This window comes from Hordeum vulgare, chromosome 4H (assembly GCF_904849725.1).
Source record: "Hordeum vulgare subsp. vulgare chromosome 4H, MorexV3_pseudomolecules_assembly, whole genome shotgun sequence".
NCBI classification, from domain to species: Eukaryota; Viridiplantae; Streptophyta; class Magnoliopsida; order Poales; family Poaceae; genus Hordeum; species Hordeum vulgare.
In genome coordinates this window covers 493212137-493239346 of record NC_058521.1, presented here as the reverse complement: position 1 = coordinate 493239346, position 27210 = coordinate 493212137, and the positions used below count along the sequence as shown (strand labels likewise).

Genomic DNA, 27210 nt, shown 5'->3' with positions numbered 1-27210 from the left:
GCGCCCCGCACGAGGGGTGGTACTTCCCTTCCACCCCTATCTCTCCGTAGAGCCTTGGCAGACAATCTGTCGACACCACCCGTGGGTTCTTCTTCGTCGGCGGCATTGCCCACTGGGAGAGGTGTTGGTCAGGTAGGGAAGAAGGGGAAGGGTACAGGGAGAGGTGGTGGCCGCGGAAGATCCAGGAGGACTGTTGAGCCGTCCTCGCCACCACCACCAGCTCATTCACCCGAGCATAGGACTAGTATGGTCGACCCATTTGCGGAGGAGGCTACGGGGACTCCATTCCAGGAGCCTGTTGTTGACGGGCATTCGTCCCATGAGACTCCGGTCCAGGAGCAGCCTCGGGTCGAGGTGCATTCGGCCCAGGAGCAGCCGAAGGAGACTACAGTTCCGGAGGCTTCACCCGACGTGGAGAGGCCCGGATGGGAGACCTGGCTGGATCGTACCGAGTTTCCGGATTGGACCGAGGGTCCGGGTGGCTCAGGGGGCGGGGATGGCGGGGATGAGCTTACGGATAGTGAGGGCGATGTGCAGGTGGACGGGGCCACCGTGTACAAGCGTGGTAGTACACGTCTCCCGGTCGCGCCGACTACCCGCGAGCAGAGGCCGGTGATTAAACCTGAAGGAGACAGGTAAGTGCATTTACTCTTTTTTTTAGCTTTTTCCTTCAAGCTTGTTCAAATATCTAATGCGTTGACCTTATCATACTGCAGGGGATGGGTACACCCTCTTGGAGTCCGCAGGCCGAACTCCGTCCTTGGTGTGCTTTGCCGGACAAATTTCCCGGGGTTTGTCACGTTGCCTAGTGAGGGTCAGGTTCCTACACTAGGATTTTCCTGGGAGCACTACCAGGCTGCGCAGGCCCCGCCGGAGGAGATTATAGATGGTGTCTTGTGCCACACGAGGGCCGAGATGGTGATCAAGAGCTTTTGGGTAAATTATCCTTTTACATAATCTAAAATTAACAATATAGCTAATTATTGTACTAATCGATGTTTTCACGTTTGATTGCAGACCTTCTATAGGTGTGAGGATGGATATGAGGAGGAGGAGGCCAGGGTTCTCGAGGCCGAGTGTAGGCGGTTATTACAGAACTTGCACCACGAGGCTCGGCCGCAGGCTATTCGAGATTACTACGCCACGCGTGGTATTAAGAAGCAGAAGAAGGATTGCCGCGGAAAGTTTCTGAAGAAGGAGCAATACATGAAGGTAATTACCTATTCTTAAGTCCTTCTACGTAGTTTTCTTGATTTCATTCATAGGCGTAGCGCTTAAAATTCTTTCTAATAACTTATAGGTGCCCCCGAGATGGTGCGCGGATAAGATGGATTGTTGGGAGGCGTTGGTTGATGAGTGGTGCACAGGCAGCTGGCGAGCCATCCACGAGAATGCGAAGGATCGGTGTAGCCAAATGGTTGGTGTGCCACATCATCAAGGCAGCGCCAACTTACTTCAGTTTGGACGAAACTGGGTATGTGATTTGCTTCATGATTCATGCAATTCATTCTTGATGCTAATATTTTGTTCCTCTCTTTTAGGCGCATCACAATAAGACGGAGATGCCACACTTGTACGACCTTTATGGCATGGCCCATACTGCCTCGTACAAGAAGGCGAAGGCATTCTCTGAGTCTGACCTGGATGATCCTAATAACTTCACCAACATATCATCCCACCAGAAGCTCGTGGCATACAGGGACGCAGGGAAGGCTACGAAAGGGGATGACTTTAACCCTAGCCAGGAACCTTTGGATCCAGAGCTGGTGATGATATCTGGTGGCGGGAGGCCCCATGGCTCGATAGCCATTGGAGATGGGATAATACGTTGTCCACTCACTCTTCCGGAGATCAAGGCGCGCCAGTCGAGCAGCTGTCCTGAGATAACGCGTCGTCCACGGCGAGTCGAACTTGCCATCGAGGTTAGTTGTACGGACTAAGAACACTTTCATCCATTTCATTATGTGTGTCACCATAGATCATTACTGTGGTAACGAGGAATGGTGTTTCAGGCTGCTCTTCAGAAAGAGAGAGCGGCAAACCAGGCTGCTCTTGAGAAAGAGAGATTGGCAAGCCAGGCTGCTCTTCAGGCTGCTTTTCAGGCTGCTCTTGATGAGAGGGACTAGACCACGGCACGATTGATTGAGGAGGAGAGGTCCCGGAATGAGGCGGGTCAACGGGCCCTGTACGAGCTTTTTGTGGTATGTTTTTTTTCACATTAGCCAAATCATGTGTGTAACGTCTATTTCATTACTAACTAATACAACCCACTCTTCAAGGTCTGTGCGAGAAGAGCGATCAAGTCCCTCCGTCGATGCCCGTCTTCTCTTCGATTGGCACGGTGAGTTTCATTATAAACTAGTATTAATAATTGAGTGTCATCATGCTAACTGAGACATTGCAAAATATCTTTTCTGCAGAATAATTCCCGAGCGGCATTGCACGACCCTTCTCCAGGGCAACCGTCTCCAAACGAAGCCGCCGCAAGCAACCGTGGTGTTTCTCCTCCTTGATGACCACTACGGTAAGTTTCTCTTCTCCTCTTTCATATTATCCTTGCTTTAATTTCCCCAAAAAGACGTAATTAGCCCACTTAGCTCCAAAATGCCACAATAACCTCAAAGTGGCATAAGAACCTTGGTTAGCTCATGAATATTATATACTTAGCTTGTTTTCCTCTAAAATGAGATAATTAGCCCATTTAGCTCCAAAAAGACATAATTAGGTAATTTAGCTCCAAGAAGAGGAGAAGAGGAGAAGAAATAGGAAAAATGAAAAGAAAGAAGAAGAAGAAGAAGAAGAAGAAGAAGAAGAAGAGAAGAAGGAGAAGGAGGAGGAGGAGGAGGAGAAGGAGGAGAAGGCCAAGGACCTTCTAGTCCTTCTCCTCCTCCTCCTTCTCCTCCTTCTCCTCCTTCTTCTTGATTTCTTCTTCTTCTCCTCCTCCTCCTCTTTCTTCTCCTATTCCGTATTATCCTTGCTTTAATTTCCCCAAAAAGACATAATTAGCCCATTTAGCTCCAAAATGCCATAATAACCTCAAAATGGCATAAGAACCTTGGTTAGCTCATGAATATTATATACTTAGCTTGTTTTCCTCTAAAATGGGATAATTCGCCCATTTAGCTCCAAAAAGACATAGTTAGCTAATTTAGCTCCAACAAAGGGAGAAGAAATAGGAAAAATGAAAAGAAAGAAGAAGAAGAAGAAGAGAAGAAGGAGAAGGAGGAGGAGGAGGAGGAGGAGGAGAAGGAGGAGAAGGCCAAGGACCTTCTAGTCCTTCTCCTCCTACTCCTTCTCCTCCTTCTCCTCCTTCATCTCTTCTTCTTCTTCTCATCCTCCTCCTCTTTCTTATCCTCTTTCATATTATCCTTGCTTTAATTTCCCCCAAAAGACATAATTAGCCCATTTAGCTCCAAAATGCCATAATAACCTCAAAATGGCATAAGAACCTTGGTTAGCTCATGAATATTATATACTTAGCTTGTTTTCTTCTAAAATGAGATAATTAGCCCATTTAGCTCCAAAAAGACATAATTAGGTAATTTAGCTCCAAGAAGAGGAGAAGAGGAGAAGAAATAGGAAAAATGAAAAGAAAGAACAAGAAGAAGAAGAAGAGAAGAAAGAGAAGGAGGAGGAGGAGAAGGCCAAGGACCTTCTAGTCCTTCTCCTCCTCCTCTTTCTCCTCCTTCTTCTTGATTTCTTCTTCTTCTCCTCCTCCTTCTATTTCTTCTCCTCTTTCATATTATCCTTGGTTTAATTTCCCCAAAAAGACAAAATTAGCCCATTTAGCTCCAAAATGCCATAATAACCTCAAAATGGCATAAGAACCTTGGTTAGCTCATGAATATTATAAACTTAGCTTGTTTTCCTCTAAAATGAGATAATTAGCCCATTTAGCTCCAAAAAGACATATTAGGTAATTTAGCTCCAAGAATAGGAGAAGAAATAGGAAAAATGAAAAGAAAGAAGAAGAAGAGAAGAAGCAGAAGGAGGAGAAGGAGGAGGAGGAGGAGAAGGAGGAGAAGGCCAAGGACCTTCTAGTCCTTCTCCTCCTTCTTCTTGATTTCTTCTTATTCTCCTCCTCCTCCTATTTCTTCTCCTCTTTCATATTATCCTTGCTTTAATTTCCCCAACAATGACATAATTAGCCAATTTATTTCCAAAATGCCATAATAAGCTCAAAATGGCATAAGAACCTTGGTTAGCTCATGAATATTATATACTTAGCTTGTTTTCCTCTAAAATGGGATAATTAGCCCATTTAGCTCCAAAAAGACATAATTATGTAATTTAGCTCCAACAAAAGGAGAAGAGGAGAAGATATAGGAAAAATGAAAAGAAAGAAGAAGAAGAAGAAGAAGAAGAAGAAGAAGAAGAGAAGAAGGAGAAGGAGGAGGAGGAGGAGAAGGCCAAGGACCTTCTAGTCCTTCTCCTCCTTCTCCTCCTTCTTATTGATTTCTTCTTCTTCTCCTCCTCTTTCTTCTCCTCTTTCATATTAAACTTTCTTTAATTTCCCCAAAAATGATATAATTAGCCCATTTAGCTCCAAAATGCCATAATAAGCTCAAAATGGCATAAGAACCTCAGTTAGCTCATGAATATTATATACTTAGCTTGTTTTCCTCTAAAATGGGATAATTAGCCCATTTAGCTCCAAAAAGACATAATTAGGTAATTTAGCTCCAACAAGAGGAGAAGAGGAGAAGAAATAGGAAAAATGAAAAGAAAGAAGAAGAAGAAGAAGAAGAAGAAGAAGAAGAAGAGAAGAAGGAGAAGGAGGAGGAGAAGCAGGAGAAGGCCAAGGACCTTCTAGTCCTTCTCCTCCTCCTCCTTCCCCTCCTTCTTCTTGATTTCTTCTACTTCTCCTCCTCCTCCTCTTTCTTATCCTCTTTCATATTATCCTTGCTTTAATTTCCAAAACAATGACATAATTAGCCCATTTAGCACCAAAATACCATAATAAGCTCAAAATGGCATAAGAACCTTGGTTAGCTCATGAATATTATATACTTAGCTTGTTTTCCTCTAAAATGGGATAATTAGCCTATTTAGCTCCAAAAAGAAATAATTAGGTAATTTAGCTCCAACAAGAGGAGAAGAGGAGAAGAAATAGGAAAAATAAAAAGAAAGAAGAAGAAGAAGAAGAAGAAGAGAAGAAGGAGGAGGAGGAGGAGGAGAAGGAGAAGGCCAAGGACCTTCTAGTCCTTCTCCTCCTTCTCCTCCTCCTCCTTCTCCTCCTTCTCCTCCTTCTCCTCCTTCTTCTAGATTTATTCTTCTTCTCCTCCTCCTCCTCTTTCTTCTCCTCTTTCATATTATCCTTGCTTTAATTTCCCCAACAATGACATAATTAGCCCATTTAGCTCCAAAATACCATAATAAGCTCAAAATGGCATAAGAACCTTGGTTAGCTCATGAATATTATATACTTAGCTTGCTTTCCTCTAAAATGGGATAATTAACCCATTAAGCTCCAAAAAGATATAATTAGGTAATTTAGCTCCAACAAGAGGAGAAGAGGAGAAGAAATAGGCAAAATGAAAAGAAAGAAGAAGAAGAAGAAGAAGAAGAAGAGAAGAAGGAGAAGGAGGAGGAGGAGGAGGAGGAGTAGGAGAAGGCCAAGGACCTTCTAGTCCTTCTCCTCCTTCTCCTCCTTCTTCTTGATTTCTTCTTGTTCTCCTCCTCCTCCTCTTTCTTCTCCTCTTTCATATTATCATTGCTTTAATTTCCCCAACAATGACATAATTAGCCCATTTAGCTCCAAAATACCAGAATAAGCTCAAAATGGCATAAGAACCTTGGTTAGCTCATGAATATTATATACTTAGCTTGTTTTCCTCTAAAATGGGATAATTTGCCCATTTAGCTCCAAAAAGACATAATTAGGTAATTTAGCTCCAACAAGAGGAGAAGAGGAGAAGAAATAGGAAAAATGAAAAGAAAGAAGAAGAAGAAGAAGAAGAAGAAGAAGAAGAAGAAGAAGAAGAAGAGAAGAAGGAGGAGGAGGAGAAGGAGAAGGCCAAGGACCTTTTAGTCCTTCTCCTCCTCCTCCTTCTCCTCATTCTCCTCCTTCTTCTTGATTTCTTCTTCTTCTCCTCCTCCTCCTCTTTCTTCTCCTCTTTCATATTATCCTTGCTTATGTTTCCCCTTCAATGACATAATTAGCCCATTTAGCTCCAAAATACCATAATAAGCTCAAAATGGCATAAGAACCTTGGTTAGCTCATGAACATTATATACTTAGCTTGTTTTCCTCTAAAATGGGATAATTAACCCATTTAGCTCCAAAAAGACATAATTAGGTAATTTAGCTCCAACAAGAGGAGAAGAGGAGAAGAAATAGGCAAAATGAAAAGAAAGAAGAAGAAGAAGAAGAAGAAGAAGAAGAAGAAGAAGAAGAAGAAGAAGAAGAAGAGAAGAAGGAGGAGGAGGAGGAGGAGGAGGAGGAGAAGGCCAAGGACCTTCTAGTGCTGCTCCTCCTTCTCCTCCTTCTTCTTGATTTCTTCTTCTTCTCCTCCTCCTCCTCTTTGTTCTCCTGTTTCATATTATCCTTGCTTTAATTAACCCATTTAGGTCCAAAATGCCATAATAAGCTAAAAATGGCATAAGAACCTTGGTTAGCTCATGAATATTATATTCTTAGCTTGTTTTCCGCTAAAAATGACATAATTAGCTGAAAAAGATCATATTTTGTTCTTCTTATGACTTTCTTATTCACATTTTTGCATATTGGATATACTACATGCATGGAAGCTGGCATTCATGGAGTTGAACAATATCGATGGATGAACTTTATATGTATATCATCTAGTTTTCATTTGAGTTGATGAACAATGTCGAACTATATGTATATGTATATATGGATAAACAGTGCAATACTTTGTATGTTGGTTCTTTCGATATATGGGGATGTACATTGATTTATATGTATATCATATATGTGTGGTGAATTATATATATGTGTTGGCAAGTATATGTGTGGTGAACTATATATCATATATGTGTGGTGAATTATATAAATGTGATGTCAAATATATGTATATATGTGCTGTGAAATAATATAAAACAAAAAAACAGGTACTATATGGGCTCTTTGCCGTGTGCCAGCTGATGATAAAGACCTGTGCCATCAGGTGGCAAATGGCAAAGGTGCCACATGGCACCCAGCTGTACATCCTGGGGTGTCTATATAGGCTCTTTGCCGTCTGCCTCCAGGGTGGGCAAACGGCAAAGAAGAGGGCACACGGGAGGGGGGGAGGAGGAGGCAGACGACAAAGAGTGGCGGGGGGAGGAGGAGGAGGCAGACGACAAAGAATAAGGTGGAGGCAAACGACAAAGCCTCCGTTAACCCCTAACGGAGGCAACGCCTGTCGGCTGCCGTCTCGAGGACTTTGCCGACTACTCCTAAGGAAAGCTGATGGCAAAGAGCTTTGCCGTCCGCTTTGGGGGGCAGACGGCAAAGAAGGTCCTATGCCATCGTAGGCTGACGCAGAAATTTTGCCGGTCGTGAGATTCTTTGTCGTCTGTGGTTTTCTCTTTGCCGTCTGGGATTTAGTCTTTGCCGTCTGTGATGGCAGACAGCAAAGAAGCTGATTCCTGTAGTGATGCTTGATTCTTTGCCCATTTACCACCATGTTATTGATTTTGATGGCACCGGAACGATATACTTCCTCGACAACATAGGGACATTCACATTTAGTGAGAAGCTTGCCTGCGAAGAATCTTAAGCGAGAATTGTATAGCAGGACATAATCACCTACATTGAACTCACGTTTTTGTATTCTTTTATCGTGCCATCTCTTAACCTTTTCCTTGAACAACTTGGCATTCTCATATGCCTGGGCCCTCCATTCATCTAATGAGGTGATATCAAACAACCGCTTCTCGCCGGCAAGTTTGAAATCAAAGTTGAGCTCTTTGATTGCCCAATAAGCTTTGTGTTCTAGCTCAAGAGGTAAATGATAGGCCTTAACGTAAACCATTTTATACGGTGACATGCCCATGGGATTCTTATAAGCAGTCCTATAAGCCCATAGTGCATCGTCAAGTTTGCTAGACCAATTCTTTCGAGATCTATTGACAGTCTTTTGTAAGATCAATTTGATCTCCCTATTACTCAACTCCACTTGACCACTAGACTGAGGATGATAAGGAGATGTAACTCTATGGTTGACAACATACTTAGCGAGCATCTTGCGGAAAACACCACGAATGAAGTGTGAACCACCATTAGTCATCAGATATCTAGGGACTCCAAATCTTGGGAAAATGACTTCTTTAAGCATCTTAATAGAGGTGTGGTGATCAACATTTCTAGTGGGGATAGCTTCTACCCACTTAGTGACGTAATCAACAGCAACTAAGATGTAAGTATACCCATTGGAACTCGGGAATGGTCCCATATAATCAAAGCCCCAGACATCAAATGGCTCAATGACAAGAGAATAGTTCATAGGCATTTCCTGACGTTTACTGATGTTCCCTACTCTTTGACATTCGTCACAAGATAAGACAAACCTAAGGGCATTCTTGAAGAGAGTGGGCCAATAGAAACCTGACTCCAATACCTTATGAGCAGTTCTATCTCCAGTATGGTGTCCTCCGTAGGCTTCGGAATGACACTTCTGCAGGATCTGTCCTTGTTCATGTTCAGGCACACAACGTCTAATAACACCATCTACTCCTTCCTTATAAAGGTGAGGATCATCCCAAAAGTAGTGTCTCAAATCAAAGAAGAATTTCTTCTTTTGCTGGTAGGTGAAACTGGGTGGTATGTATTTGGCTACGATATAGTTTGCATAATCAGCATACCACGGTGCACTATGTGAAGTGCGGATGACATTCAATTGCTCATCAGGAAAGCTGTCATCAATAGGTCGTGGCAGACCTGGCCAAACAGGCCGGCCCGGCCCGGCATGGCCCGGCCCGTCACAATCGTGCCATGCACGGCACGGCACGCCTGGGCCCGATTATTAGCCGGGCCGTGCCGTGCCGGCCCACCGGCGCAGCCTCCCAGCCCAGGCACGACACAGAGGCTATACGGGCCGGCCCGTAGGCACGCCAGGCCCGCTAGCGTGTTAGTTTTTTTTTATTTTAGGTTGTTATTTGGGCTAATTTTGGCCTGTTAGGCTGTTTTTTGGGCCGACTTTAGTATATTGGGCTGTGTTTTGGGCCGATTTTGGCCTGTTAGGTTTTTTTTTATCCTACATATATAAAAATAAATAATAAAATGGTAAACGGGTCGTGCCGTGCTTGCCTGCGTGCCCAACCCTTAGGCCCAGGCATGGCCCGAGGCGGGCCGAGTGCCTGGCACGGCCCGTTTAAGTCGTGTCGGGCCCGGCCCGTGGCGTGCCTGGCTGGCGTGCTTTCGGGCCGGCCCAGAAAGCACGGGCCGTTTGGCCAGCTTTGGGTCGTGGGTCATCAAGGACATTCTCTAGCCTAGATAAGTTATCTGCTACAGGGTTATCAGCACCCTTTCGGTCAACAACGTGCAAATCAAATTCCTGTAGTAGGAGAACCCATCTGATTAGCCTAGGTTTAGCGTCCTTCTTCTCCATAAGGTACTTAATAGCAACATGATCAGAGTGAATAATGACTTTGGAGTCAACTATATAAGATTTGAACTTTTCACATGCAAACACGACTGCTAAAAATTCCTTCTCCGTAGTGGCATGGTTTCTTTGGGCACTGTCTAGAGTTTTACTAGCGTAGTGAATGACATTCAACTTCTTGTCAACTCTTTGTCCTAGAACAGCGCCAACAACATAATCACTAGCATCGCACATGATTTCAAAGGGCAAGTTCCAATTAGGTGGTTGAACAATAGGTGCGGTTATCAAGGCATTCTTAAGTATTTCGAAAGCTTCCTCACAATCCTCATCAAAAACAAAAGGAACATCCTTCTGCAAGAGGTTGGTAAGAGGCCTAGAAATCTTAGAGAAGTCTTTAATGAACCTTCTATAGAAACCAGCATGACCTAGGAAACTCCGTATACCTCTGATACCTGTGGGGCAAGGCATTTTCTCAATTGCATCAACCTTAGCCTTATCAACTTTAATGCCTTTCTCAGAGATTTTGTGTCCTAAGACGATGCCTTCATTAACCATGAAGTGGCACTTCTCCCAGTTCAAGACGAGGTTGGTATCTTTGCATATCTGTAAGACTCGATCAAGGTTGTTGAGGCAATCGTCAAAGGAAGAACCGTAAACGGAGAAATCATCCATGAAAACCTCAACAGTCTTTTCACAAAAGTCACAGAATATAGCCATCATACATCTTTGAAAGGTGGCAGGTGCATTGCATAAGCCAAAAGGCATACGTTTATAAGCAAAGGTACCGAAGGGGCAGATGAAAGTGGTTTTCTCCTGATCAGATTGTGCAACAGGTATTTGCGAGAAACCTGAATAACCGTCTAGAAAGCAGAAGTGTGTGTGTTTAGATAGCCTTTCTAGCATTTGGTCAATAAACGGCAAAGGATAATGGTCTTTCCTGGTTGCCTTGTTCAGTTTTCGGAATTCTATCACCATCCTATAACCAGTAATAATCCTCTGTGGGATTAGTTCATTCTTATCATTAGGAACAATAGTGATACCTCCCTTCTTAGGTACGCAATGTACTGGACTTACCCAATCACTATGAGCGATAGGATAAATGATTCCTGCTTCCAGAAGCTTTAATATTTCTTTTCTCACGACCTCTTTCATCCTAGGATTTAATCTCCTTTGATGATCAGCAACTCGCTTAAAATCAGGATCTGTTTTAATCTTGTGCTGACATAGAGTGGGACTAATACCCTTAAGATCATCAAGAGTATATCCAATAGCAGCACGGTGCTTCCTCAAAGTTTTTAATAACTTCTTCTCTTCGTGATTCGAGAGGTGAGCACTAATTATAACAGGATATATCTCCTTCTCATCAAGATAGGCATACTTAAGTGTATCTGGTAACTGTTTTAGCTCGAACACAGGATCACCCTTAGGTGGGGGAGGATTCCCAAGCAGCTCAACACGCAGATTATTCTTAAGAATAGGATATTTTTCTAAAACAATTTTATCTATCTCATCTCTTCCATCCATATGCATATAATTTTCATGGTCAAGCAGATATTGCTCTAAAGGATCCGTAGGAGGCACGGCAATAGAGGCAAGAGCAACGATTTCATCCCTACCAGACGACTCTTTTTCATGGGGTTGTCTTCCAAACTTGGAGAAGTTAAATTCATGAGACACACCCTCGAAACTAACAGTGAGAGTCTGTTTAATGCCATCAATATGAGAATTGACAGTGTTGAGAAAGGGTCTACCAAATATGATAGGAAAAAAGCTATATTGTGCAGTAGCAAGGACGAGGAAATCAGTAGGATACTTCGTCTTACCACACAGGACTTCTACATCTCTCACAATTCGCACAAGGCAGATAGTGTCTCTATTAGCTAGCGTAATAGTGACATCAATAGGTTCTAACTCAGCAGGTGCAGTCTCATCTTTGATTTCATCATAAAGGGACCGGGGTATTGCACTAATACTAGCACACATATCACATAAACCATGATAACAGTGATCTCCTATCTTGACAGGAACAACGAGCAGGCCAACTACAGGTCCGTATTTGTCTTTGGCGTGAGGTTTAGCAATTCTAGCGGAGTCCTCACAGAATTTGATAACATGCCTGTCTAGTCTTCGGCTAAGAGATCTTTGATAATAGCAACACTAGGTTCAACTCTAATTTCCTCAGGGGGTGCAAGTGGTCTAATGTAACCCCTACGTATCACAGTTGGATCTTTAGAATAATCCTTTTTCCTAGCAGGGTAAGGTGGTTTCTTAGTGTAGGCACAAGGAACAATAGGATCATTATAGGCAATGACTTTCTCTTCAACTAGATTGGGTTTAACTATGTTGACTTCTACAGGAGGATGATACTTAAACCACTTCTCTTTGGGAAGATCAATATGAGCAGCAAAAGATTCACATAGAGAAGCTACTATCTCAGAGTCAAGTCCATACTTAGCGCTAAAATCTCTAGAAGTGGTTGTTTCAACAAAAGATTTAACGCAATCAAACTGGAAATTCATACCTGACTCCTTACCTTCTTCAAGCTCCCAATCTTCGGAGTTACGTTTGATTCTTTCCTCTTTCCAATAAATTCCACTTGTGGTCAATATCCTTCTTCATAAAAGAACCGGTACAAGAAGTGTCAAGCATGGTACGATCTTCATGAGAAAGCCGAGCATAAAAGTTTTGAGTGATAATTTCTCTCGAGAGCTCATGATTGGGGCATGAATATAGCATTGATTTAAGCCTCCCCCAAGCTTGACCTATGCTTTCCCTGTCACAAGGCCAAAATTTATAAATATAATTCCGATCATGATGTACTAAATGCATAGGATAAAACTTTTGATGAAATTCCAATTTCAACCGATTGTAGTCCCATGATCCAGTATCATCACATAGCCTATACCATGTCAACGCCTTATCCTTCAAATATAAAGGAAAGACTTTCTTCTTTACCTCATCCTCGGGCAAACCTGCAAGCTTAAATAAACCACAAACTTCATCTACATAGATTAGATGCAAGTCTGGATGTGATGATCCATCTCGTGTAAAAGGATTAGCCAGCAGTTTCTCAAGCATACCCGAAGGGATTTCACAAAAGATATTTTCAGTAGGTACCTTAGGTTTAGGAGCAACTCCTCGTGCTTCCGTTCGTGGTGAAGATACCCCGAACAAATTCCTCAAAGGAACAGTTTCCATAGTGACAAGTGACAATAAATTTCAGCACAGTATATAAATGTTTCCTTACCAAATTCCACTTACTAAAGGCGCTTCACTCCCCGGCAACGCCGCCAGAAAAGAGTCTTGATGACCCACAAGTATAGGGGATCAACCGTAGCCCTTTCGATAAGTAAGAGTGTTGAACCCAACGAGGAGCAGAAGGCTCTGATAAATGGTTTTCAGCAAGGTAATAACTGCAACCACTGAAAGTAGCGGTAACAAGTGATGGTGTAGTGAGGTGAAACGTAGAAGGTGAAAAGTAACAAGTAACAAGTAGTAGCAACGGTGCAGCAAAGTGGACCAATCCCTTTTGTAGCAAGGGACAAGCCTGAACAAAGTCTTATAGGAGGAAAAACGCTCCCGAGGACACACGGGAATTTCTGTCATGCTAGTTTCATCATGTTCATATGATTCGCGTTCGTTACTTTGATAGTTTGACATGTGGGTGGACCGGCGCTTGGGTACTGCCCTTACTTGGACAAGCATCCCACTTATGATTAACCCCTCTCGCAAGCATACGCAACTACGAAAGAAGAATTAAGACAACGTCTAACCATAGCATTAAACTAGTGGATCCAAATCAGCCCCTTACGAAGCAACGCATAGACTCGGGTTTAAGCTTCTGCTACTCTAGCAACCCATCATCTACTTACTACTCCCCAATGCCTTCCTTTAGGCCCAAATAATGGTGAAGTGTTATGTAGTCGACATTCACATAACACCACTAGAGGAAAAGACAACATACAGCATGTCAAAATACCAAACGAATACCAAATTCACATGACTATTAGTAGCAAGACTTATCCCATGTCCTGAGGAACAAAAGTAACTACTCACAAAGCATAATCATAATCAAGATCAGAGGTGTAATGAGTAGCATCAAGGATCTGAACATAAACTCTTCCACCAAGTAATCCAACTAGCATCAACTACAAAGAGTAATCAACACTACTAGCAACCTTACAAGTACCAATCGGAGTCGTGAGACGGAGATTGGTTACAAGTGATGAACTAGGGTTTGGAGATGAGATGGTGTTGATGAAGATGTTGATGGTGACGAGTCCCCTCCGATGACAGGAGTGTTGGTGATGAGATGACGATGATTTCCCCCTCCGGGAGGGAAGTTTCCCCGGCAGGATCGTCCTGCCGGAGCTCTAGACTGGTTCTGCTCAAGTTTCGCCTTGTGGCAGCGGAGAATCCACGAAAAAGCTCCGCCCTGATTTTTTTTGGACGAAACCCTTCATATAGCAGAAGAGGGGGCCAGTGAGCCACCAGGGTGCCCACAAGCCCTGTTGTCGCGGCCACCAGGCTTGTGGGCCCCTGGCAGCTCCCCTGTGGCACTTCTTTCGCCCAATATTTTTTATATATTCCCAAAAATTTCCACACTGATTTTCAAGGCATTTGGAGTTGAGCAGAATAGAGGACTCAGACTTGCTCCTTTTCCAATCTAGAATTCCAGCTGTCGGTATTCTCCCTCTTCAAATAAACCTTGCAAAATAAGAGAGAAAATGCATAAGTATAGTACCACAAAGTATAATAACAGTCCATAAAGCGATAAATATCAACATGAAAGCATGATGCAAAATGGACGTATCAAGGCACGCGGCGGATATCGTTATTTTCCCACCTTCACTAACGATTTGAGTAGATATGGTTATGTCTACTTGATGAAGCACAAGTCTGAAACATTTGAAAAGTTCAAACAATTTCAGAGTGAAGTCGAAAATCATCGTAACAAGAAGATCAAGTTCCTACGGTCTGATCGTGGGGGTGAATATCTGAGTTTCGAGTTTGGTGCTCACTTAAGACAATGTGGAATTGTTTCATAGTCGACACCGCCTAGAACACTAAAGCGTAATGGTGTGTCCGAACGTCGTAATCGTACTTTGTTAGAGATGGTGCGATCTATGATGTCTCTTACCGATTTGCCGTTATAGTTTTGGGGTTATGCATTAGAAACAGTTGCATTCACTTTAAATAGGGCACCATCGAAATCCGTTGAGATGACACCATATCAGTTGTGGTATGGTAAAAGACCAAAGTTGTCGTTTCTTAAAGTTTGGGGATGTGATGCTTATGTCAAAAAGCTTCAGCCTGAAAAGCTAGAACCCAAAGCAGAAAAGTGTGTCTTCATAGGTTACCCAAAAGAGACAGTTGGGTATACCTTCTATCTCAAATCCGAGGGCAAAGTGTTTGTTGCTAAGAACGGAGCTTTTCTCAAGAAGGAGTTTCTCTTGAGAGAATTGAGTGGGAGGAAGATAGAACTTGATGAGGTTGTCGAACCTATCATCCCTCTGGATGGTGGCGCGGGGCAAGGGGAAACCCCTGTCGTTGCGACGCCAGTTGAGGAGGAAGTTAATGATGATGATCAAGAAGCTCCGGATCAAGTTACTGTCGGACCTCGCAGGTCGACGAGACCGCGTACTACTCCAGAGTGGTACGGTAATCCTGTCTTATCAATTATGTTGTTGGACAACAATGAACCTGCGAATTATGAAGAAGCAATGGTGGGCCCGGATTCCAACAAATGGCTGGAGGCCATGAAGTCCGAGATGGGATCTATGTATGAAAACAAAGTGTGGACTTTGGAATTACTACCTAAAGGCCGCAAGGCTATTCAGAACAAATGGATCTTTAAGAAGAAGACGGACGCTGACGGTAATGTGACCGTTTATAAAGCTCGACTTGTGGCAAAGTGTTTTTCACAAGTTCAAGGAATTGACTAGGATGAGACATTCTCACCCGTAGCGATGCTTAAGTCCGTCCGAATCATGTTAGCAATAGATGCATTTTTTGATTATGAAAGCTGTCAGATGGATGTCAAAACGGCGTTCCTTAACGGTTTCCTTAAGGAAGAGTTGTATATGATGCAACCCGAAGGTTTTGTCGATCCTAAAAATGCTGACAAAGTGTGCAAGCTCCAGTGATCCATTTATGGACTGGTGCAAGCATCTCGGAGTTGGGATAAATGCTTTGATGAAGTGATCAAAGCATTTGGGTTTATACAAGTGGTTGGAGAATCCTGTATTTACAAGAAAGTGAGTGGGAGCTCTGTGGCGTTCCTAATACTATATGTGGATGACATATTACTGATTGGAAACGGCGTGGAGCTTTTGGAGAGCATAACGAATTACTTGAATAAAAGTTTCTCAATGAAGGACCTAGGAGAAGCTGCTTACATTCTAGACATAAAGATCTATAGGGATAGATCAAAACGCCTGATAGGACTTCCACAAAGCACGTACCTTGATAAAGTTTTGAAGAGGTTCAAAATGGAACAGGCCAAGAAGGGGTTCTTGCCCGTTTTACAAGGTACGAGATTGAGTAAGATTCAGTGCCCAGCAACTGATAAAGATAGAGAGCATATGAGTTCCGTCCCCTATGCTTCAGCCATAGGTTGTATCATGTATGCAATGATGTGCACTAGACCGGACGTTCGCCTGGCCATGAGTATGGCAGGCAGGTTCCAGAGTAATCCAGGAGTGGATCACTGGACGGTGTTCAAGAATATCCTGAAGTACCTCAAAAGGACTAAGGAGATGTTTCTCGTTTATGGAGGTGATGAAGAGCTCACCATAAAAGGTTACGTCGATGCAAGCTTTGACACAGATACGGACGACTCTAAGTCGCAGACCGGATACGTATTTATTCTTAATGGGGGTGCGGTAAGCTAGTGCAGTTCCAAGCAAAGCGTCGTAGCTGATTCTACATGTGAAGCAGAGTACATGGCTGCCTCGGAGGCAGCTAAGGAGGGTGTCTGGATGGAGCAGTTCATGGCGGATCTTGGAGTGGTGCCGAGCGCACTAAATCCAATAACCCTGTTTTGTGACAACACGGGTGCAATTGCCTTAGCAAAGGAACCACGGTTTCATAAGAAGCTGAGACACATCAAACGACGCTTCAACCTCATCCGCGACTACATCGAGGAGGAGGACGTGAATATCTGCAAAGTGCACACGGATCTGAATGTGGCAGACTCGCTGACTAAACCTCTTCCATGGGCAAAGCATGATCAACACCAGAACTGTATGGGTGTTAGATTTACTACAATGTAATTCGCATGACGATGTGAGGACTAGATTATTGACTCTAGTGCAAGTGGGAGACTGTTGGAATTATGCCCTAGAGCCAATGATAAATAAGTTATTATTATAATTCATGTATCAAGATAATCGTTTATTATCCATGCTATAATTGTGTTGAATGAAGACTTAGATACATGTGTGGATATATAGACAAAACACTGTCCCTAGCAAGCCTCTAAGTTGGCCAGCCACTTGATCAAGGATAGTCAAGGTCTTCTGACTATGTACAAGGTGTTGTTTCTTGATAACTGGATCACATCATTTGGTGAATCATGTGATGGACTAGACCCAAACTAATGAACGTAGCATGTTGATCATGTCATTTTGTTGCTACTGTTTTCTGCGTGTCATATTTATTCCTATGACCATGAGATCATATAACTCACTGGCATCGGAGGAATGCCTTGTGTGTATCAAACATCACAACGTAACAGGGTGACTATAAAGATGCTCTACAGGTATCTCCGAAGGTGTCCGTTGAGTTAGTATGGATCAAGACTAGGATTTGTCACTCCGTGTGACGAAGAGGTATCTCGGGGCCCACTCGGTAATACAACATCACACACAACCTTGCAAGCAATGTGACTTAGTGTAAGTCACGGGATCTTGTATTACGGAACGAGTAAAGAGACTTGCCGGTAAACGAGATTGAAATAGGTATGCGGATAGTGACGATCGAATCTCGGGCAAGTAACATACCGAAGTACAAAGGGAATGACATACGGGATTATATGAATCCTTGGCACTGAGGTTCAATCGATAAGATCTTCGTAGAATATGTAGGATCCAATATGGGCATCCAGGTCCTGCTATTGGATATTGACCGAGGAGTCCCTCGGGTCATGTCTACATAGTTCTCGAACCCGCACGGTCTGCACACTTAAGGTTCGGCGTTGTTTTATGCGTATTTGAGTTATATGGTTGGTTACCGAATGTTTTTAGGAGTCCCGGATGATATCACGGACGTCACGAGGGTTTTCGGAATGGTCCAGAAACGAAGATTGATATATAGGATGACCTCATTTGATTACCGGAAGGTTTTCGGACATTACCGGGAATGTACCGGGAGTGACGAATGGGTTCCGGATGTTCACCGGGGGGCAGCCCACCCGGGGGAAGCCCATAGGCCTTAGGGGTGCCGCACCAGCCCTTAGTGGGCTGGTGGGACAGCCCAAGAGGCCCTATGTGCAGGAGAAGAAAAATCAAAGGAAAAAAAGGGGAACTGGGAAGGAAGGGAAGGACTCCACCTTCCAATCCTAGTTGGACTAGGATTGGAGGAGGACTCCTCCTCCCCCTTCGGCCGACCCCTTGAGGCTCCCTTGAGCCTCAAGGCAGCTCCCTCCCCCTCCCTCCTATATATACTGAGGTATTAGGGCTGATTTAAGACAACTTTGCCACGGCAGCCCGACCACATACCTCCATGGTTTTTCCTCTAGATCGTATTTCTGCGGAGCTCGGGCGGAGCCCTGCTGAGATAGATCACCACCAACCTCCAGAGCACCGTCACGCTGCCGGAGAACTCATCTACCTCTCCGTCTCTCTTGCTGGATCAAGAAGGCCAAGATAATCGTCGAGCTGTATGTGTGCTGAACGCGGATGTGCCGTCCGTTCAGCACTAGATCGGAGCGGATCGTGGGACGGATCGCGGGACGGTTCGCGGGGCGGATCGAGGGATGTGAGGACGTTCCACTACATCAACCGCGTTTCTTAACGCTTCCTGTTGTGCGATCTACAAGGGTACGTAGATCCAAATCCCCTCTCGTAGATGGACATCACCATGATAGGTCTTCGTGCGCGTAGGAAATTTTTTGTTTCCCATGCGACCTTCCCCAACAAATCTATGCAAAACATGATGATTTCATACATCACATATGTCACATCATGTCTTTGGCCATATCACATCACAATATGCCCTTCAAAAACAAGTTAGATGCCCTCTACTTTGTTGTTGCAAGTTCTATGTGGCTGCTATGGGCAACTAAGCAAGAACCGTTCTTACCTACGCAAAGCCACAATGGTGATACTAAAGTTGCTATTTAACCTTTTACAAGGACCGCGACTCTCGAATTCAATTCAACTAAAGTGGAAGAGACAGACACCCGCCAACCTTCTTTATGCAACAAGTTGCATGTCACTCAATGGAACCGGTCTCTCGTACGTGGGCGAGTAAGGTTGGTCCAGGCCGCTTCATCTCACAATGCCGCCTAATCAAAATAGGACTAAGGACGTAAGCAATCTGAACATCAGCGCCCACAAATACTTTGGTTCTACTCGTGCATGTTATCTACGCATAGACCTAGCTCCCATACCATTGTTGGGGAATGTTGCATGGGAAACAAATTTTTCCCACGCACACCCAAGATCTCTCTATGGAGATCAGTAGCTACGAGAGGGGGAGTGCATCTACATACCCTTGTAGATCGCTAAGCGGAAGTGTTAATAAACGCAATTGATGTAGATCCAATCACGATCCGTTCCGCGATCCAATCACGATCCGATCTAGTGCCAAACGGACGAAACCTTCGCATTCAGCACACGTACAGCTCGATGACGCATTCACCACCTTGATCCAGCAAGCAAAGGTGAAGTGGTAGTTGAGTTCTCCGGCAGCACGACGGCGTGGTGGTGGTGGTGGTGGTGCGATCTCGGCAGGGCTTTGCCAAGCGCTATCGTGATCGCCAGGTGGATAAATACTACGAGAGAGAGAGAGAGAGGGAGGGCGCTGCCAAGGACTTGTGTCTTGGTTGTCTCCCTCTCCTCTCATATATATAGGGGGTGGAGAGGTTGCCGGCCTAGGGTTTCCCCTATGAGGGGTGGCGGCCAAGGTGGGGTTGCCTTGCCACCCAAGGCAAGGGGTGGCGCCCACCTTTCGGCTGCCCAAGCCCTTTGGCCGCATGGGCCTCTTGGTGGGAGGGGCAGCCAGCCCACCAGGGGCTAGTGCGCCACCTCCCATAGCCCATGGGGCCCTCCGGGACAGGTCGACCCTCCCGATAGACCCCCTCTTTCGGAATCTCCGTCACAAAACCGATAACTTTCCAAAACTCTTCCGAAACTCGAATACCAACTTGCCATACATCAATCTTTACCTTTGGACCATTCCGAAGCTTCTCTTCATGTCCGGGATCTCATACGGGACTCCGAACAACCTTCGGTCACCAACACAATAACTCAACTATATCTATATCGTCACCAATGTTAAGTGTGCAGCCCTTGCGGGTTCAAGAACTATGCAGACATGACCGAGACACCTCTACGGTCAATAACCAATAGTTGAACCTAGAAGCCCATATTGGTTCCTACATATTCTATGAAGATCTATATCGGTCGAACCACGATGTCAAGGATTCAGTAAATCCCGTATGCAATTCCCTTTGTCCATCGATATGTTACTTGCCCGAGATTCGATCGTCGGTATCTCCAAACCTAGTTCAATCTCGTTACCGGCAAGTCTCTTTACTCGTTCCATAATACAATATCCCGTGACCAACTCCTTAGTCACATCGCTTGCAAGCTTATTGTGATGATGTATTACCAAGTGGGCCCCGAGATACCTCTTCGTCACACAGAGTGACAAATCCCAGTCTTGATCCATGTCTACACAATAAACACCCTCGGAGATACCTGTAGAGCATATTTATAATCACCCAGTTACGTTGTGACGTTTGATACACACAAGACATTTCTCCGGTGTTAGGGAGTTGCATGATCTCATGGTCATAGGAACAGATACATTGACATGCAGAAAGCAATAGCAATAAACTTAGTGAAACGATCAAATGCTATGCTTACGGTTTTTGAGTCTTGTCCATTACATCATTCCTCTAATGACGTGATCCCGTTATCAAATGACAACTCATGTCCATGGCTAGGAAACCTTAACCATCTTTGATCAATGAGCTAGTCTTGTAGAGGCTTACTAGGGACACTTTGTTGTCTATGTATCCACACATGTATCTGAGTTTCCAATCAATACAATTATAGTATGGATAATAAACGATTATCATGAACAAGGAAATATGATAATAACCAATTTATTATTGCCTCTAGGGAATATTTCCAACAATGATGGCCGCCAGCGTCGAGCCCTTTCGGTGAGGTCGCGCTCGGGAACACCGTGGTGGGAGCTGAAAGTCCCCCCCCCCCCGTCAACCGTTTCTTATTTTTTAGGTCCGTGATTTTTTTCCTCCAATCATGTAGATACAAAGGAAAAGACATTGAATATGCTGGTTCCCACAAAAGAATACAGGACACATGATTTCACGGGATCTATTCGAAGTGGAAAAAACGCTCTCATCTCGTAAACGGGTGGTTACTTTGTCGGATGCTTTCCTACTCCATCGGCTAGAGATGCTCTTAGCACCGATTCATGTCGTCCGAAGACCTAGGATCGAATTATGTATCTCGCCTTTTTCTTCTCAATTACTTTTATAACCACTATTGGTCCAGCCCGAAAGTGTAGATGCTGAATGGAGACATCCTAGCATCTCGTTTAAGGCAAGATATAGTTGGCACGGTGACGCAGGGCAGCCTCGCATGAAGGCGAGCGCAAAACTAGTCCGGTCCATCTAAAGAGGCAACATGCCGCAGTCTTCGTATTTTTCATTTTCCCCATTATGCTTCCTTTTTTCTTTTGTTTATATTTTCAAATATTATAAATATATATTACCAAAAAATTCTATGTTTTTTTGATAAATGTTAATCAAGCATTTGAAAAATATTGAATGTCTATGGAAGAGATGTTTCTCATGTGAAAAAAAATTGTATACAATGTATATGACAAAAGTTGATAATGTATTTAGAAAATTTTAATCAAGGAATTCAGAATAGTTATATGTATAGAAAAATGCTTCTCATGTATACAAAGTATATACAATGTTTATCCAAAAATGTTGATCACATATTTTAACCAAACCTTTGAAAATGTAAAATCTATGTAGTTTATTTTCTCATGATTATGAAAAATGTAAATCAAAAATATATGATATGTATGAAAAAATAGTAAACGTCTATAAAAAAATGTTCTTTGTGTATATGAAAAATATAGAATATAAATTGGATAAAAGTAGACATCACAAGAATATACTTAAAAAATGTTAAACATGTATATACAAATGTTTCTAATGTATAGAACAATTGTATATTTTGTGTGAAAAAATGTTCATTCCCATGAAATGCATGTTCACGGTGTATTCGAAAATTATATACCGCCTTATTAAAAAATGTTAGAAACTTGTATTTAGAAAATGTACATTGTGTATTTGGAAAATCGTAAAAACTGAAAAGGAAGTCGAGAAATGTAAGAAGAAGAGAAAAAAAGAGAAAGAAACAAAGAAAACCAAAGAAAAATGAGAAATAAGAAAGAAAATATTTTTCTTGAAATAGACAAAGAAACGAAAAGAAGCATAGAAACTAAAGAAACCAAGAAAGAAACAAAAAAATGAATAGAAGATGATGATCAAGAGTAATAGTAATAATAAGAATAAAAAGAAGAAAACTATTATTTCAATCTATTAGAATACTTGTGCCATATAGATGTATTGATATGAAGTTTGTGCACGTGTTATGGTGACTAACATTAACGCACCATCGTCCCCACAACTAATAGAAACCAATGGGGACACTGGCGGAGGACCCCAATGGGCATGGTCTGGCAGCCGCATACCTTGAATCAGTACTAAAATGTTCTTATACCTATGCATATGCATCTTTCGGCTGGCACGAGTTTTTGATTCACTAGTGACGGCGAGTTTTCCATTGAGATCGAACCAATCCAATCAGTTATCAGCTACTACCTATCATCTTGGGTATGTACGTGTGGTTCCCGCTAGACCGGCGTGCACCGTTCCAAAAAGGATCAATTAATCTGCTAGGTTGCCTGCTTCTTAGCTTTCCACATACACGTACATATATAACTTTAGGTGGATTTGTTCTAGCGTTTTAAAAGCTAACACCCAGCTTCGTATCCTTCATGGTCGTATCCAAGAAAAGATGAAGAGGAAAGGGAAAAGGCTAGCAAAGCCAAAGCGAAGGGGTATATCCCTGAATTTTAGTACTCCATCTCTAACTTAATATAAAACTTTTTTCGACACTGTCATAGACTCTAAAAATGTCTCATAAAAAATTACAAATGTAGTAATAGCATTTTCAATAGCTTGTAATATGCAGTTGTAATGATTTTAGTTTTTTGTGACCATTTAGTGTTACTAACTTAGATTCGTTATCAGTATGTTTTATATTTTTTTCTATTTAACCATGTTTAGATTTTCCTTGTCCTTGGTTATTCTGTTGAGGTTTACATGAAAATATTAATGTGCATGGTTAGTGTATACTATTGACTATTATAGTTTTGCATAAAAAATTACTTCAAAGTTTGCCACACCTTAATTTTTTTCGTCCTCTGCCTCTAGATGGGGATGCGGCCGAAGACCCGCCAAGGCTAGCGAGAAAGATTGATCTACAAGTGATTGATAGCTAGTGGTTGAAATCCGCATAGGAAGTACAAGGAGGGGAACACGTATTCAGGAAGGGCATCGAAGATCGATAGAAAATGACACAACAGCGGCAACGGCTACCTACTACCTTAGAACCCTAGCCTTCCTCTCCCCTTTCCCCCAAGTTCGGTACATATGTGCTTGTAAGGAGTGGATCTTCTAAGGTGAACTACCTTAATCACATACACTAGTGTCATGCTAACAATATTTGTGTTGTATTTTATGTTTTTGGTGGTTACATCATCTAGTTGTTGAGAGTCTTGAACTACTTGGGATCATTAGTATTAGAATTTTAAGGTGTATGTAGCTTCGTATTTCTTAAGTTATTTTGTTTTTTAGAGTGCGCGTGGCTTTGAAGTACTCTTCGACAAACGATCGTACTTTTAACTGATTTTTTCCGGAACAAGTTTCTATCCATAGACTATGTAGAGAAAATATTCGGAAATGCAACTCGCCTCCCGGGAGCACGTGCTCCTACCTATGGAAAACAAATTTTGAAATGTTATCTGAAAAATTATCTGTTCTTTGTCACATTGAAATGGTACCTGAAATTCTTTAGGTAAAAAGTTAAACATTTTAGGATGTGCAAAAAAATAAATTTAAACATCAATTGTTACCCGAAAATGTCACACCTAATTTTGTTTTTTCACCGACGAAACACCACTGCTCTATTTCGCATAAAAATTGTCAAGCATGCTTGCGACATTAACACGAATATCTATAAAAACTTCATTAAAAAAAAATATTTTTATTTATCTAGGTGTAAATGCATACAGGAGCCAAAACGCTAACTAGAAAAACATTGTACTTTTGCTAAGTAAAAACGAAGTGTTCACCTGAACCCACGGTTGGGCCTATCTGCAGAGGATTTTGGGTACCGGTCATGGGGGAGGGACTGAGCAACACAATTAGCAGGTGGTAGCTGGTGAATTCATGAAAAGATGGTGATGACTGATTGACTGCGTCATTTATGCCCAACGGGCCGCTAAATCAAAACATCATTAACAGCAAGTTAATACAGGGTCGAGCCCCAAAATCAATATCAGAATTAAACCATCCTCGCAAAAATAATGGCCGCGACTACGAAGGAACGTCAATACTTTTTTTCCAAGTGGAGGAAAAGACCGTCAATACTGCACTGTATCGTTGGTCCGTGCATATAAGGGCGGCCACTGTCACGAGCTCAGATCCATACACGCCCACGAGCCAAACATTCGGATACAGTCAACCACCATACGGACAAGGCCTGATCGTCACGGGCGACCATGCACATGAATCCCCCCGCATTGCCGATCCGGAGCCGTGTCCGCGGCCTCGTTCTTGTCCTCGTCCTCGCATGCGCCGGCATTGCACTGGCGACGGCAGCGAGCGGCGGCGGGCGGTGGGACGTGCTGCAGCGCAGCATCGGCGTGTCGGCGATGCACATGCAGCTCCTGCACAACGACCGCGTGATCATCTTCGACCGCACCGACTTCGGGCAGTCCAACCTCTCCCTCCCCGACGGCCGCTGCCGCCGCAACCCCAGGGAGCGCGTGCTCCCCGTCGACTGCACCGCGCACTCCGCCGAGTACGACGTCGCGTCCAACACGTTCCGCCCGCTCTCCGTCTTCACCGACACCTGGTGCTCCTCGGGCACCGTCGCGCCCGACGGCACCCTCGTCCAGACCGGTGGGTGGAACGACGGATACCGCAACGTGCGCGCCATGCGCGCGTGCGCCGGCGGGGACGACGACGGCGGCGGCTGCGACTGGAACGAGACGCAGGACGCGCTCGCCGTGAACCGGTGGTACGCCACCAACCAGATCCTCCCCGACGGCCGCGCCTTCATCGTCGGCGGCCGCCGGCAGTTCAACTACGAGTTCTTCCCCAAGGCCGATGCTTCCGACGCCTCGGCCATCGCATTGCCGTTCCTGGTTCAGACCAGGGACCCCGAGGAGAACAATCTGTACCCTTTCGTGCACCTGAACATCGACGGCAACCTTTTCATCTTTGCCAAGAACCGCGCCGTGCTTCTCGACTACAGGGAGAACAAGATCGTCCGGACGTACCCTGAGCTGGCCGGCGGCGACCCCAGGAACTACCCCAGCTCGGGCTCGTCGGTGCTGCTGCCCCTGAAGCCGTCGCCCACCGAGGCCGAGGTGCTGGTCTGCGGCGGCGCGCCAGCCGGCTCCTACAACTCGACCAAGGAGAAGACCTTCTTCCCGGCGCTGGTGACGTGCGGGCGGATCAAGATCACGGACGCTTCGCCGGCGTGGGTGATCGAGAGAATGCCGTCGCCGCGGGTGATGGGGGACATGATCCTGCTGCCAAACGGCGCCGAGGTGGCCATCATCAACGGCGCCATGGACGGCAGCGCCGGGTGGGAGGCCGCCAACACCCCGGCCTACGCGCCCGTCATGTACCGGCCCGACCACGCGCCCGGAGACCGGTTCGAGGAGCAGAGCTCGACCGACATCCCGCGGCTGTACCACTCGTCAGCGATCCTCCTCCGGGACGGCCGGCTGCTGGTCGGCGGCAGCAACCCGCACATCTACTACAACTTCAGCAACGTGCAGTACCCGACAGAGCTCAGCCTGGAGGCCTTCTCCCCGGAGTACCTGGACAGCTCCAACGACGTCCTCCGTCCAAAGATCACCGACCCCTCGCCTGCCGGCCCGCCCGTGAGCGTGAAGTACGGGGACTCGATGACCCTGCAGTTCGAGGTGCCAGCGGCGGCACCGGCGAGAAGGAGACGGGGCGACGGCGGGGGCGGTGCTCTCGGCCTCGGCCTCGTGTCGGTGACGATGGTGGCGCCGTCGTTCACGACGCACTCGTTCGGGATGAACCAGAGGCTGCTGCTCCTGGACGTGGCGGGGACGACGGCGTTGCACCGCGCGGCGGGCGCGTACGAGGCGTCGGTGGCGATGCCGGCGACGGCCGTCCTGGCGCCGCCGGGGTACTACATGGTGTTCGTGGTGAACGGGCACATCCCCAGCGAGGGGGTGTGGGTCCACATAGAGTGAGTGACGGCCACGGCGGCATGCATCATGTATAGCACGACACGACCCGATTGTTTTGTTCTGTTTGTCACCACGCACGAACGTGAGGTGATACCGTGACTTCGTTTGTTGTTGTACCGTGCGTGAACCGGCCGGGTCTCGCGCGCGGCTCACGTGACGCTCCTCGACGCATCTGCTCTAGGCCCTACAGAGTTGATGCCGCTGCATCGAAGTGGAATGGCCGCTGTCGCCATCCAGCGGGTTGTTGGCGGCGTTCCTTCCTGCTCTGGGACTGTGGGAGAGACCGGCAACTTCGAAGCTGAGAACGCGCGCCGTTCGCGTGTGCGCGCGGGGTGACGGCCGGGATGGTTGCGGCCGGTGGCTAGGGACGTCACGGGAATCATTGCGCCAAGTGCGGGCGTGCAGTGCGTGGCAGCTTGGTACTGCCAGGAATGGCTGCTGTCTGTCTATGCCGGCGACTCCCAGGGAAAACAACCCGGCGTGCCGAGATGTCTTCACGTCGTGCAGTTGGGTGAACGGGAGCCGGCTGGCCCGCCGCGTGGTCCGATGAATGGGAGCCGTTGTTGGTCGGGCTGAACCCCAGGAAATCAAGAATACTCCTGATTTTCGTCTAGACAGAAAAAAAGAGAAAACTCCTGATTTTTCTGGGTCCCTTTTATTGTAAAAGATATGATTAATTAAATAAAGTTGTCAAAGTTAAAAACCCAGCCCCCATCCATTCCCTCTTTGAAAAGAAAACGTCAACCCTTTTACTATAATTAGAGCATGTTCAATAGCCGCACTATATAAACGCCGCGCTGAAAAAATACACTCTTTTACGCGTGCAGCTGCTCCGGGCGCGTCAGCGGAGGCGTAAAAAACACGCGCA

At 45.0% G+C, this 27210-nt stretch overlaps 1 protein-coding gene across 1 annotated transcript; it reads left to right on the top strand.

Moving 5' to 3' along the window:
• The first annotated feature begins 24246 nt into the window (after nucleotides 1–24246).
• LOC123446681 (aldehyde oxidase GLOX-like) lies at nucleotides 24247–26441 on the top strand. Its single transcript, XM_045123241.1, has one exon. The coding sequence runs from the start codon at nucleotides 24609–24611 to the stop codon at nucleotides 26343–26345; it is 1737 nt and encodes a 578-aa protein (XP_044979176.1). The 5' UTR covers nucleotides 24247–24608; the 3' UTR covers nucleotides 26346–26441.
• The last annotated feature ends 769 nt before the right edge of the window (nucleotides 26442–27210 follow it).